This window comes from Mauremys reevesii, linkage group 3 (assembly GCF_016161935.1).
Source record: "Mauremys reevesii isolate NIE-2019 linkage group 3, ASM1616193v1, whole genome shotgun sequence".
NCBI lineage: Eukaryota > Metazoa > Chordata > Testudines > Geoemydidae > Mauremys > Mauremys reevesii.
This window is the reverse complement of record NC_052625.1, coordinates 206,853,727-206,867,539: the sequence shown is the minus strand read 5'-3', so window position 1 is coordinate 206,867,539 and position 13,813 is coordinate 206,853,727. Positions and strand designations below refer to the sequence as shown.

Genomic DNA, 13,813 nt, shown 5'->3' with positions numbered 1-13,813 from the left:
GATTCACGATGTGACAGAGAGACTGCCGAGACTCATCAAGCCCTCAGACGCTACCCCTTCCTGCTTCTCCACTTGGGCACCAATGATACTGCCAAGAATGACCTTGAGCAGATCACTGCAGACTACGTGGCTCTGGGAAGAAGGATAAAGGAGTTCGAGGTGCAAGTGGTGTTCTCGTCCATCCTCCCTGTGCAGGGAAAAGGCCTGGGTAGGGAGTGTCGAATTGTGGAAGTCAACGAATGGCTACGCAGGTGGTGTAGGAGAGAAGGCTTTGGATTCTTCAACCATGGGATGGTGTTCCAAGAAGGAGGAGTGCTAGGCAGAGACAGGCTCCACCTAACGAAGAGAGGGAAGAGCATCTTGCAAGCAGGATGGCTACCCTAGTGAGGAGGGCTTTAAACTAGGTTCACCGGGGGATGGAGACCAAAGCCCTGAGGTAAGTGGGGAAATGGGATACCGGGAGGAAGCCCAAACAGGAGAGTGCAAGAGGAGAAGACTCCTGTCTCAGACTGAGAAAGCAGGACAATCAGTGAGTTATCTTAAGTGCCTGTACACAAATGCAAGAAGCCTGGGAAACAAGCAGGGAGAACTGGAAGTCCTGGCACAGTCAAGGAGCTATGATGTGATTGGAACAACAGAGACTTGGTGGGATAACTCACATGACTGGAGCACTGTCATGGATGGATATAAACTGTTCAGGAAGGACAGGCAGGGCAGAAAAGGTGGGGGAGTTGCATTGTATGTCAGAGAGCAGTATGACAGCTCAGAGCTCTGGTATGAAACTGCAGTAAAACCAGAGAGGCAGTGACCATGAGATGGTCGAGTTCAGGATCCTGACACAAGGAAGAAAGGAGAGCGGCAGAATACAGACCCTGGACTTCAGAAAAGCAGACTTTGACTCCCTCAGGAAGCTGATGGGCAGGATCCCCTGGGAAAATAACATGAGAGGGAAAGGAGTCCAGGAGAGCTGGCTGTATTTTAAAGAATCCTTATTGAGGTTGCAGGAACAAACCATCCCGATGTGTAGGAAGAATAGTAAATATGGCAGGCGACCAGCTTGGCTTAACAGTGAAATCCTTGCTGATCTTAAAGGCAAAAAAGAAGCTTACAAGAAGTGGAAGATTGGACAAATGACAAGTTAGGAGTATAAAAATATTGCTCAGGCATGCAGGAGTGAAATCAGGAAGGCCAAATCACACTTGGAGTTGCAGCTAGCGGGAGATGTTAAAAGTAACAAGAAGGGTTTCTTCAGGTATGTTAGCAACAGGAAGAAAGTCAAGGAAAGTGTGGGCCCCTTGCTGAATGAGTGAGGGAACCTAGTGACAGAGGATGTGGAAAAAGCTAATGTACTCAATGATTTTTTTGCCTCTGTCTTCACGAACAAGGTCAGCTCCCAGACTGCTGCACTGGGCAGCACAGTATGGGGAGGAGGTGACCAGCCCTCTGTGGAGAAAGAAGTGGTTCGGGACTATTTAGAAAAGCTGGATGAGCACAAATCCATGGGGACGGATGCGTTGCATCCGAGGGTGCTAAAGGAGTTGGCGGATGTGATTGCAGAGCCATTGGCCATTCTCTCTGAAAACTCATGGCAATCGGGGGAGGTCCCAGATGACTGAAAAAAGGCTAATGTAGTGTCCATCTTTAAAAAAGGGAAGGAGGATCCGGGGACCTACAGGCCAGTCAGCCTCACCTCAGTCCCTGGAAAAATCATGGAACAGGTCCTCAAGGAATCAATTCTGAAGCACTTAGAGGAGAGAAAAGTGATCAGGAACAGTCAGCATGGATTCACCAAGGGCAAGTCATGCCTGACTAACCTGATTGCCTTCTATGAGGAGATAACTGGGTCTGTGGATGAGGGGAAAGCAGTGGACATGTTATTCCTTGACTTTAGCAAAGCTTTTGATATGGTCTCCCACAGTATTCTTGCCAGCAAGTTAAAGAAGTATGGGCTGGATGAATGGACTGTATGGCGTACAGAAAGCTGGCTAGATCGTCGGGCTCAACGGGTAGTGATCAATGGCTCCATGTCTAGTTGGCAGCCGGTTTCAAGCGGAGTGCCCCAAGGGTCGGTCCTGGGGCCGGTTTTGTTCAATACCTTCATTAATGATCTGGAGGATGGCGTGGACTGCACCCTCAGCAAGTTTGCAGAGGACACTAAACTAGGAGTGGTAGATACACTGGAGGATCTTAGAGGACTGGGCCAAAAGAAACCTGACGAGGTTCAACAAGGACAAGTGGAGAGTCCTGTACTTGGGATGGAAGAATCCCATGCACTGTTACAGACTAGGGACCGAGTGGCTAAGCAGCAGTTCTGCAGAAAAGGACCTAGGGGTTACAGTGGACGAGAAGCTGGACATGAGTCAGCAGTGTGCCCTTGTTGCCAAGAAGGCTAACGGCATTTTGGCCTTTATAAGTAGGGTCTTTCCAGCCCTCCTTTCTTTTAGACCCCCTGTGGATATAGCAGCCACCAGTATTCTGAACAAAGCATCATATTTTCCCCAAATCTTCATCAGTTTTCTGAATGAAGCATCATACTTTTCCCAAACACTAGACTATGGGGAAGCTGTGACGAGCTTATGGTGTTGGGAGAATGGTTTGTCAGTCCGGTGGCCGCTGAGGAACTGGAGTTGTGTTTGTGTGGTTGGTTCTCAAAGGCCTTGATAAAGCATCGTCGAGCTGTTGAGAGATTTTCAGAAAAGAAGCAGTGTAAGCCCCCCACTGCTTGTTTTTAGATTTACACAACCCCACGGTTCCTAACCCATTACACCCCATCATCAACCGTCACTTCTTAATCATTCATTTACCTGAGTGGTGTCTTTTCCATTCACCTTGTCCTCCGGTGACTCCCCCGAGCTGCGTTCGCATTCCTCCTCTAGGGGAGCGGACAATGAGAGGCGGTCACGCTCATTGGGGTGCCTCACGAGGGTTTGGGTTTTGGGTTCCAGCGTATCCATCAATGGCTGAGTCAAAGGGCCCTCGTCGCAACTCTCGCTGATGTAGCGCTTTCCCCACACAAGTCCAAAGGCTCTCGGGGCTAAAACAAAGTCTGGAGTTCTCACGGGGGTGGTGAAGGAGTCCATGTCTCCATGATCTCTAGAGCACGCGTTCTGGGCAAAAGAGGGCCTCTTCTGCCCCGGCGCTGGGACTTATGGGGTGATGGTACTGCACTCTGATTGCAGAGGGCACTGGGAGGAGTTCTTAGAGGGGTCACAGGACCCGCTCCTGGAGGGTCACCCCACCCTGGAACACCCCCGATTGGTCAAACCTGCTCTCAGGGCTGTCCTGTGCAGCCAAAACCCATCGCGATTGGTAGAGGGCAGTGGGAGGAGTTCTTAGAGGGGTCACACGAACCACTTCTGGATGGGTCACCCTGGCCCGGAACACCCCCTGATTGGTCAAATCTCCTCTCGGGGCGGGCCTACGGGGGCGAAACCCATCCTGATTGGTAGAGGGCAGAGGGAGGAGTTCTTAGAGGGGTCATATGACACACTTTGCTTCCGGTCATGTGTCCGCCATGGGTGGGACTTCCAGTGACAGGTGGTTGGGGCTTAAGGGGTCAAGGAGTGGGGTTTGCGGGGTCAAGGGGAGGGGTTAGTGTTTTATTGACGGTCGGGCCCTTATACTACTACCAGACACCCTTGGAGGCCCTTGCCTTCCCAAGGGGTGGCTTTGTAAATTTAGCATCAGGTGTTCTTGAATGAGAGTCCTTGGACATTTGGGACTTGACTTGGTTTTGAAGCTTAGTGCAGGTTTTCTTGAGGCACATTAGCATCCGTTTGAGAATTGGAACTTTGCTCCTTGAAGGGGATGGTGTCCTAGCTCTAGAGGCCTTTGGTGACTTTGGGGGAGAACCGTCAGGACTCCCAATTGTTTTCTCCCCAGCTTGCAAAATCCCTGTTGTACTTGTAGCAATGGACACCATCTTTGGTTGCTTACTGGGAGCCGTTTTCCCCATTCCATCCTGCGTCTTTCTCCTGTCTGCTGGAAGGAGCCACACCACTGGCATCTTTTTGTGGTTGGATGATGCTGAGGAGTCTCCTGGAGTCCATCGCTGTGGGATTCCATGGGATCTTCCGGGCAAGTCAGCACCTGCAGAGCCAGCTGGTCTCTTCCGTCGAAGCTCACTGCACTTCTTGCAGACTCTAATTGGCAGCTGATCCCTGAAGAGCTGCGAATTCATAGTTCCATCGAGCCCTTGTGGATCCATGGTGGCTCGAAGACCATGCAGCTCAACAGATGTCTCCTCCTGAGTTTTCTTACCCTTCATCTTTCCTGGGTATGTCTTACGGCACTGCTGGCAGACTGAGACCTGGCCCGCCAAGGGGCGGGAGCTGCTCAACATTTCCATCAGGTGTTTCAGCTGCAGGTCGTGTGCAGCCTGCCCAGCAATGAGAGAGTCAAGGGTGGATCTTGTTAGCTGCTCAGAGCCTGGGGCCTCTGGGGCAACCTGGTGGCTTTGGGTCCTGGGATGATCTGCCCTGCCCTCACCTGCCTGTGCCCCTGGCCCCAGGCAGGAGCCTTCTCCCAAGAGAACCTTCCTCTCCATGTGCAGCTCCAGCTTCTCTTCAGTCCCTTTGGTGCCGCTCACACTGGTAAGGGGCTTTCTCAACTCGCTCCTATAGAGGTGGAGTGTGGCTGTGAGCGTCTTCTCTGCTATTGCCGTCTCTCTCACGAGGGGAGCATCTCTGTGCGACTCTCTCACCATCTTTGGGAACGCCTCCATTTGGATCTCTGAGCATTTCTGAGCAATGTGATCCTGCAGCTTGACCACCACCGTGGGCACAGGCCTGGCCAGGATGGCATCAGGGGATGCCATGATCCTGTGGGCCTTTTGAGGCAGGGCTCCAGAGGGGCAGACACATGGCTCCTGGGTCGCCTGTGCAAGCTGAGGGCTGGTGTTGGATCTGAGGGGCTCCGGGACCTTTGCTGGAAATCCACTTTGGGGCCGATCTGTGTCTAATATCAATTGCTGCTTGGTGTCCCGCTCACCCAGCAATGGCTCCCCCGGGATGGGGGTTTGTGGAGCTGGAGGCAGAAGAGCTGTGTGGGGTTTCTGGGGGGTGAGGGGTAAGCCCTGCTCATGCTGGAGTCTCTTTGTCTGCACGTGACAGTCCAGTTCCTCCAGGACTTCACGGCTTAGGAAAGGGACCCTGCTCATGTTGAACTTCACCCTGGGGTCTCTGTCTGGTGGGCGCAGAGCAGGGACGTTAGGGATCATCTTGGCCAGCGACTCTGTGTATGGGGTAGGAGCCCCCAGTTGACTCTGCAGATGTTTCTGGCGGATGTTGAAGTCTAAGCCACGGACTGACGTCTGGTCCAGACCCATGGTCTGCTCTCCCCGGACTCGTCTGCTGTGGGCAGGAGGCCTGGGGAGAGGCTGGGCTTGGATGGGATGAGCGGATCCTTCCCAGCCCCCGACTGGCATGATCTCCCCCGTGTGGCGGAGGGGCTCTGACTGAATCATGGCGGCTTCTCTCAGGGAAAAGGAGCTGGGACTCCGGAGGGCAGAGGTGGTGGATTCCCTAGAGGAGTAGGAGAACTGGCTCATGGCAGATGTCGACACACTCGGCCTTTGGGAGAGAGCAGACAGGGACAGATGGGACATGGCCCTGCTGAGCCAAGGCAGGGCTCGGGCACAGCCTTCCAGCAGTAGTGCAGTGGGGCAGTGCCTAGGCATGCTTTGCACACCACACCCCGACACAAGGACATCAGCTGGGTAACGAAGGACCGAGAGGGGGAGTCGGCACTCATTATATCTAGAACGTTAACCCCTTCGTCACACGCACATGTGCAGCACCTAGCACAACGGGGCCTTGAGCATGATCGGGGACCTACTGCTATTTTAATAGAAAGATTAGCTAACAACTGGTTTGGGGGAGGAAGATGGGAGCATGTGGGTGTAACCCTCGCCAGAGGGTGTTGTGAAGGCCAAGCCTATAAACTCTAAAAGGAACTAGATAAATTCATCAATGGCTATTAGCTAGGAGGGGCTGCCCTTCCCCTGCCGCAGCCCCTGTCTGGTGCCAGCTTCCTGGCTTATAGGCCCTGCCTAGTCCTGCCCAGCTGAGCCTGCTTGGAATCAGTTCCCTGCTCCCCGGCTCTTCCTGCAGCTGCACCCTGGGGAGTTCATGGGCCTGCCTGGCCACCTGAGCCCCTTCCAGTGCTGTGTGGGGTGGACACCCCCCCAGGGTGTCATTGGATTGCTGTTTCTTTCAAACGGGGCAGGGGCAGGGGCAGGGTCTAGACAGTCGCCTGCTGGCAGCTATTGCCATACAGAAGGATTTGATCCTACTCACAACCCCACCGTGCAGTCTCTGCATTTCATTTCTGATCATCCCCCACCTCACTGTCACTGGTCTCTCACCTTGGAAGCTAAAGCCTCGTAGTGGCTTTTTCCCTGTTACTTTAGGATCCTGGAGTGTCTGGTTGTCCCTGCTCCCTCCTCTCTACATTCCCTCTCCCCTCCCCCCCAGCCCCCAGTCTGGTGCCCCCCGCTCAGTTCCCTTACGGTATCAGAACTTCCTCCAGGTGTCTGGCCATGCACTGTACCCTCCTCTCAACCAGCCTGAGGCGCTGAGCCAAGCGGAGCTTCTCCGGGGGCACAGGGCAGCTGTGGAACAGAGAGAGCAGATAGCTGAGTGCAGGCCCTGCCCTCAGGCCCTCTTTTACCCAGAGGGGCGGCACCGAAAGGCTCCCTGTCCCCTTCTCCACTGAGGCAGCCTCCTCCCCTGCAATACCCGGGCCTTGGATGTTCTGGGTTGGGGTTAGCTGGATTGTGAGGTGAGCCCTGCTAGTGCTGAGGAGGTGAGCGTCTATCCTGCTGGCAGCGTGTGTCATGTGCCTTCCACAGAAGCCAATCCACATATAGGATAACAGCCTACTATAGCTGCCAACTAATGCAGCTGCTTCTTCAGCTCTAAGGGGTGCTTTATGCTGCAGAGCTGAAGGTCCAGGGTTCAAATCCTGCTGGGAACCTGTGATGGAGGAAGGGCCATTACACAAGTGCTGCTGGATCCCTTTCACCCTACTCACCGTACCAGAAAGGCCAGCCTTCCTCCTGACTTCTTCACCTCACCTCCCTGGGGTGCACGGGGCTGCTCCCAGAAAACATTTTCTCCCCCTCTTGGGAGGGGAGGATGGTCCGGTCCGGTCGACACAATCTACCACCCTTCCCCCCCCAGGTTAAATGAGCCGCATGATGCTCGAGGAAGGGAATGACCCCTGTACGATGCATGGGGATGGATTAGAGATGGCAACTTCTGCGGGGTGGGAATGAATTGCAGGAGTCTAAGGAGAAGAGTTGCTTGCCTGGTACCTAGGTCGGGGCAGGGGAGGGATTACTCGGGCTGATGCCCCTGGGTGGGGCTGAATTGCGTGACGCGAGAGGAGGGGACTGACCCGCTGCAGGTTCATGGAGGGGGGCACTGCTTACCATGTCTCTGGGGATGCACCAGCCTCCAGCTCTTCCTCACAGCACCCAAAAGCTGCCAGAAAAGAGACATAAAGGCGACATTGAGCTGCTTGGGTCCCCTCTGCTTCCTAGCAGCCTATTGCCCAGAGTTCAGGGGCAGCCTGTGAACGGAGCCCCAGCCAGTGCCTCTGCACGGCTCTGGGCACGACTGAGCCTTCGCAGGAAGAGGGGAGGCAGGTGGGGGAACATACCCTATTTCTCTGCTTTGCGTGGGGCCTGAGTCTGCCACCGCAGCTGTGGGGTCAGGGGCTGCTTACCTTTCGGTTTCTGCTTTTTGGCTCTGTGCCTCCTCTTCCTCGGAGAAGCCTGCCACACACAGAGAAAGCAGCAGGGTTAGAAGAGAACTCCTCAATAAACCTGGGAGGACACTGAGCCAGAGGGGATTGCCATGTGGGGCCAGGGGGAAGTGTTTCCTTGTGGGAGAGTGTTGCACTATGAGGCCTCATGGGTCGGCATTGTGCTTTCCTGTGATGCAGCCAATATAGGGCACACAGCTCAACCCATAACAGGGCTCACTGGAATAATCCAGGGCTTGGAGAAACAGCGATTGCTGGTACCCGGAGCCTGCAGAGTGAATAAGCATCGAAGGAGAGAGCCTGCAAAGTTCTCTCTCCTGCAGAGCTTATAAAACTCCGCAGGTTTTAGGATTGCAGGATCTGCAACTAACCCCAGACACCGTGCACGGAATTCAGAGCCTGGGGGAGAAATCCGACCTCTGGACAACAGCGTTTCCTAGATACATATTTCGGGAAAGCATGATATTGGGGTTTTATCTGCATGCATTTGGGAATCCACCTCCTGAGTGGTGAAGCCAGGAATGGGTTATGCAAATCCTCCCAAACAAGTGCTGATATAACCCCTATATCATCCTGAAACCGCAGCTGTTTTACAAAAACCAAAATTCTTTATTGATTGAATCCCATAGCAGTTTGTCCATTATTTCAGGCTAACTGGCCTATAAGAAGCCGGGCTAACCTCCCGTAGCTTTTGGAATATTGACAAAACAGGAATCTTTTTATAGATACTGGAGCAGCAATTAGTATTCTCCATGCTGAGGATCCTAGATCCTCTCCTCTATCATCAGGATGTACCAAGACACTTGCAACTTTTGCAAGTAATCAGGTTGTTACCACACTTTCTACACCCCTTGAAGTACAAATAGGTCACCTAAGAAAGAATCATACCTTTGCATTGATGAAATTAGCAGACCCAAAGAATTGTCTATTGGGAACTGAGTTCTTATACAAACAGGGATGTGTTCTTGATTTGTATAACCAATTATTGTGTCTTTCAGTAGAACAGGCAAAGGATGACTCTCCAGTAGTCATACCTGCGTGTGGCATGGTCTCTCCAGTGGAGGACTCTGAACCTGAGGAGTATGATTTAAACAAAATAGTGGCTAAACATTCAGACCAACCTGAGTTACAGGCATTACTTTACAAGCATGCAGATGCTTTTGCTAAACACAAACATGATTGTGGATGCATGGCCGTCACTATTGTTGTCGAAGGAGGAGAAATTTCAGCCCCAAAACAGTAGCCTTACCCAGAACAAGCAAATCCGTACATAGAAAAGACTATCAAGGCTTTGCTGACACAGGGAGTACTACGTAAATGTACTTCCACTGCAAATTCACCTCTTTGGCCTGTCAAGAAACCTGATGGTTCGTGGCGTCTCACAATAGATTACAGACGCCTAAACCAGGTCACACCAACTTGTGCCCCCACAGTGGCCAAAATGCCAGATCTAATCAAATCCTTTGATCCAGAGGCTGTATGGTTTACTGTATTAGACACCAGTAACAGCTTTTGGACATTGCCATTGGCACACATTTCACAGTACCGCTTTGCATTTAGTTTTCAGGGAGTGCAATATTTTTGATAAATATCTTTTTGATAAATTTAAGTATGTAATAGGCTTTATAGATTTATAGATTTGCACTAGCTGAAATGCAGGTCAGACATCCAGGTCAGACATCCTGTGTGACGCTGAAGGCAACCTTTGGGGACCCTTACTCAGAAAAGTAATAATAAGACAAATACCTACGTAAATGTCTGGAGACCTTTAGCTGAGCCAATAGCAGTAAAGGGTGGAAAATGGGGATTTTTGCCCACAAATCTAACAAGTACACCACAAATGCATACATCTCTGTCACTCATACGCACACATATATTAGCCTATGAGGCAGGTGTACCCTAACATTTCCGTGGGGGAAAGACGAAATTTGGGCATAGGAGGAAGGATTTCCGAATAATGCTCTATAAAAGGTGAAACAAATCACCATTAGGCAGGCGATACACCCATCTATCTGTTCCTGTCTATCCATCGCCTCACCCCTATCTACGCATCGGTGCTACCCATATACAAGGCTGTTAACTATTGATAGGCTGTGGTATTATTTCTTTTCAAAGCTGAAAGTATAAAGGAATCTAGTTTCTGCTTTACCTATACCCCGAAGCTCCTTGTATAAACTCTGTGAAGCCTGATTCAGGATGAACTTTATCTTCTGATCACACACATTGGCGAGCCATACCCATATTATTAATATCGATTAATTATTATTAATATTACTAATTAATTAGAAAATTAATGATCAAATAAAATTAAATTAAGTGGCTAAATTCCACCGACCCCACTAACCCACCCCAAATCAGGCTACAGGCTGCACAACATGCCTCAAGTGGCACATGACCAGGATTCATCAAGGAATTTGGTCTGTTGCTTGGATCATTAGCGTCCCTGGCCCAGCCTGGGTACCGGGTCAGGGAGTGCGATGGGAACACTGATCCCCGAGGCTGCCGAGATGCCATTTGTCAAAGGAATGGAAGTACTCTAAGTCCTAAGAGTACCGAGCACCCTGAGTTCAGAGCGCATCACTCTGCTCAGCTCTGGGTCCTTTCTGTAGGACAAGTTTTCTCAACCCAGGCCCAGACTGAGTGTGCTTCTTTCGGTGAGCAAGGACTTCTCCCGTGGCTCAAAATCTTCCTTTGAAGAGCTTCTTACCCAGACCCAGCTGTCATCAGGGCCCATCCCTTTGGGGTGTGGAAGCTACTTCTCCTGCATTCCAAAGCACTTTCACCTCCCCTTACGGGGGCAGTGGGGAAGGGTGGGGCACCCTGCCATGAGTTGAAATAGGAGGGTCCAAAATGATGAAAGGCCTGGGAAGACTCCTGTATCCAGAGAGAGATTGAAAAGACTGGGACTATTTCAAGAGGGAACATGCTAGAGGTGTAAAATCAGTCATAGATTCATAGCATTTAAGGCTAGACGCAATCATCACATCATCTAGTCTGACCTCCTGTATAACACAGGCCAGAAAATGTCATCCTGTATTGAGTCCAATAACTTGTGTTTGACTAAATGAATGCTTTAGAGAAGGCAGTCCCTATTCACCCTAGAGTACTGCAGGAACTCGGATATGAAATTGCAGAACTACTAACTGTGGTATTTAACCTATTGCTTAAATCAGCCTCTGTATCAGATGTCTGAAGGGTAGCTAATGTAATGCTGATTTTTCAAAAAGGTTCCAGAGGCAATCCTGGCAATTACAGGCCAGTGAGCCTAATTTCAATACCAGGCAAATTGGTTGAAACTACAGTAAAGAACAGAAGGATCAGATACATCGATGAACACGATTTGTTGGGGAAGAGTCAACATGGCTTTTGAAAAGGGAAATCGTGCCTCACCAATCTACTAGAATTCTTGGAGGGGGTTGTGACGGGTTGGACCCCCATTCCGGGGTGCCACCTGATGTACTGGGGTCCCACTGAGCCCATCTGGTCCACCAGCCTGGGCTCCCTCACCCTGTCCTGCTGCACACACACACTGGCAGGGACACACCCAGCTGTAGAATCACACCGAGTCTGCAATCAGCTCTGTTTGACAAGGGCGATCCAGTGGAGATCATGTACCTGTGTCAAGTATCAGAGGGGTAGCCGTGTTAGTCTGGATCTGTAAAAGCAACAAAGAATCCTGTGGCACCTTATAGACTAACAGACGTTCTGCAGCATGAGCTTTCGTGGGTGAATACCCACTTCTTCAGATGCAAGTGGTGGAAATTTCCAGGGGCAGGTTTATATATGCAAGCAAGAAGCAAGCTAGAGATAACGAGGTTAGTTCAATCAGGGAGGATGAGGCCCTGTTCTAGCAGTTGAGGTGTGAAAACCAAGGGAGGAGAAACTGGTTCTGTAATTGGCAAGCCATTCACAGTCTTTGTTTAATCCTGAGCTGATGGTGTCAAATTTGCAGATGAACTGGAGCTCAGCAGTTTCTCTTTGAAGTCTGGTCCTGAAGTTTTTTTGCTGCAGGATGGCCACAATAGCAGATCTTAAGGTGTCCATCCAGCAGCAATTTTGTATTTACTTCCAAGTCATTGAAAAAATGTTGAATAGCCTCAAACCTAGTACTGATCCCTGCAGAGCCCCATTAGAAAAACCCACATTCGAGGAGACCTTTGACAATTACTTTTTAAGATCTGTCAGTTAGCCATTAGCCTGTTCTCAATCCCTTTAACCTGTGCTCCATTGATATTGTAGAGTGCTGATTTTTAATCCAAATCTCCTGCGGTACTTGTGTGCATAAACAGGGGAATCTCAAGTTGGAGGAGAGAGGTTATTTTACCTCTGTCTTTGGCACTGGTGCAACCAGTGCTGGAATCCTGTGTCCAGTTCTGGTGTCTAACATTCAGGAAGGATGTTGATAAATTGCAGAAGGTTCAGAGAAGAGCCATAAGAATGATTAAAGGATTAGAAAACATGCCTTGTAGTGATAGACTTTAGGAGCTCAGTCAATGTCGCTTAAAGAGGTTAAGGATGGTTTGAGGAAAAGTCTATAAATACCTACCCGGGGAAGAAACAATTACAATTGGGCTCTTCAATCTAGCAGAGAAAGGTCTAACATGGTCCAATGGCTGGAAGTTGAAACTAGACACATTCAAGCTGGAAAGAAGGCGTCCATTTTTAACAGGGGGAGGAATTAACCATTGGAACAATTGACCAAAGTCATGGTGGATTGATTCTCCATCACTGGCAATTTTTAAAATCAAGATTGGACATTTTAATAAAAGGTATGCACTAGGCATGATTGTGTGGAAGTTCTTTGGCCTGCGTTAGACAGGAGGGTCAGACTAGAAGATCCCAGTGGGCCCATCTTGCCTTGGAATCTATGAAAAACACCTTACACAAGTCTAAGTTTGTCACATCTATGTTTGACATGGCCCATTTTCCATAAAATATTGTTAACCTGCTTTAAATATATTCCCGTCCTTTAATTCTTTATTGATTGATTCCCATATCAGTTTGATCCGAGCCTGCTGATTGAAAAATACTTATGTTTGGTTCCTGCATTCAGCTGGCATCAATCCAGCCTTTCCATCTCTCTAGGAGTCTCACTTACCTCAGATCTGGCGAGCCTCAGCACAGCATAAAAGACTACAAAGAGCAGACAGAGGAGGAGTGAACTCATTTCCCCGGGCTCAGGCACTAAGACACTCTCAACACAGGCACTCTCAAAACAGCACCAAGTACCCAGGCTACACCTGAGGGCAGGTTGCTGCTCTGGCATCAGGCAGGCGCTGATGTCATCTCTAGGTCACAATGGGGCTGCCCTCCTGCAATCTCCCTCTAGTCTGTTGTTGTGTATTTGGTTGTCATGTATTTGGTTGTCATGGTTTCTGTTGCTATGGCAACTGAGTTAGAGTATTATGGTCTGTAAATAAAATGGTGGTTTTGTTAGCTGTCTGCTCTCTGGCCTCAAGTGATTTCTTCCTAAACTGGCTGCCCCCAAGGATATAACAAGTGGCGACGAGGGTGGGATTCTGGTGCTGCTCCAGTAACAGAAGGAAGTAGCAGTCAAGGTAAAGAACAAACAAACAAAAAAGCTGCTTCTTTGCACTGACTGTGAAAGTGAAACTAAAATCATGGCTACTCTGACCAGGCCTCTGGAGCCTTTTGATGAGAATACAGAGCAGTGGCATGTGTATACTGAGCGTTTTGAGCTTTTTGTTATTGCAAATGACATTACAGAAGCAAAGAAGGTGCCAATATTCTTAAGTGTTGTAGGAGCTAAAACCTACTTCCTGCTACACAGCTTACTGCACCCTGTTAAGCCAGCAACTAAACCTTACAGTGACATTGTGGAAATCCTGGGGTCCCATTTTTCCCCAAAACCACTGGTAATTGCTGAAAGATATAGGTTCCACAAAAGAGACCAAAAGGAAGATGAAACAGTTGTACAATTTGTAGCCATTCTAAAAAAGCTAGCAGAACACTGTGAATTTAAAGAAATGTTACATGATGCCCTGCGTGACAGGTTAGTGTGTGGCCTGTACAGTGAAGCTATACG

At 49.9% G+C, this 13,813-nt stretch overlaps 1 protein-coding gene across 1 annotated transcript; it reads right to left on the bottom strand.

Moving 5' to 3' along the window:
- Window positions 1-3,395: 3,395 nt before the first annotated feature.
- Window positions 3,396-13,051, bottom strand: LOC120401204. Its single transcript, XM_039530856.1, has 7 exons — window positions 12,866-13,051; window positions 7,729-7,777; window positions 7,433-7,484; window positions 6,509-6,610; window positions 4,478-5,570; window positions 4,261-4,378; window positions 3,396-3,418 (listed from the first exon to the last, which is right to left on the bottom strand). The coding sequence occupies exons 1-7, from the start codon at window positions 13,031-13,033 to the stop codon at window positions 3,396-3,398; spliced, it is 1,605 nt and encodes a 534-aa protein (XP_039386790.1). The 5' UTR covers window positions 13,034-13,051.
- Window positions 13,052-13,813: the final 762 nt, after the last annotated feature.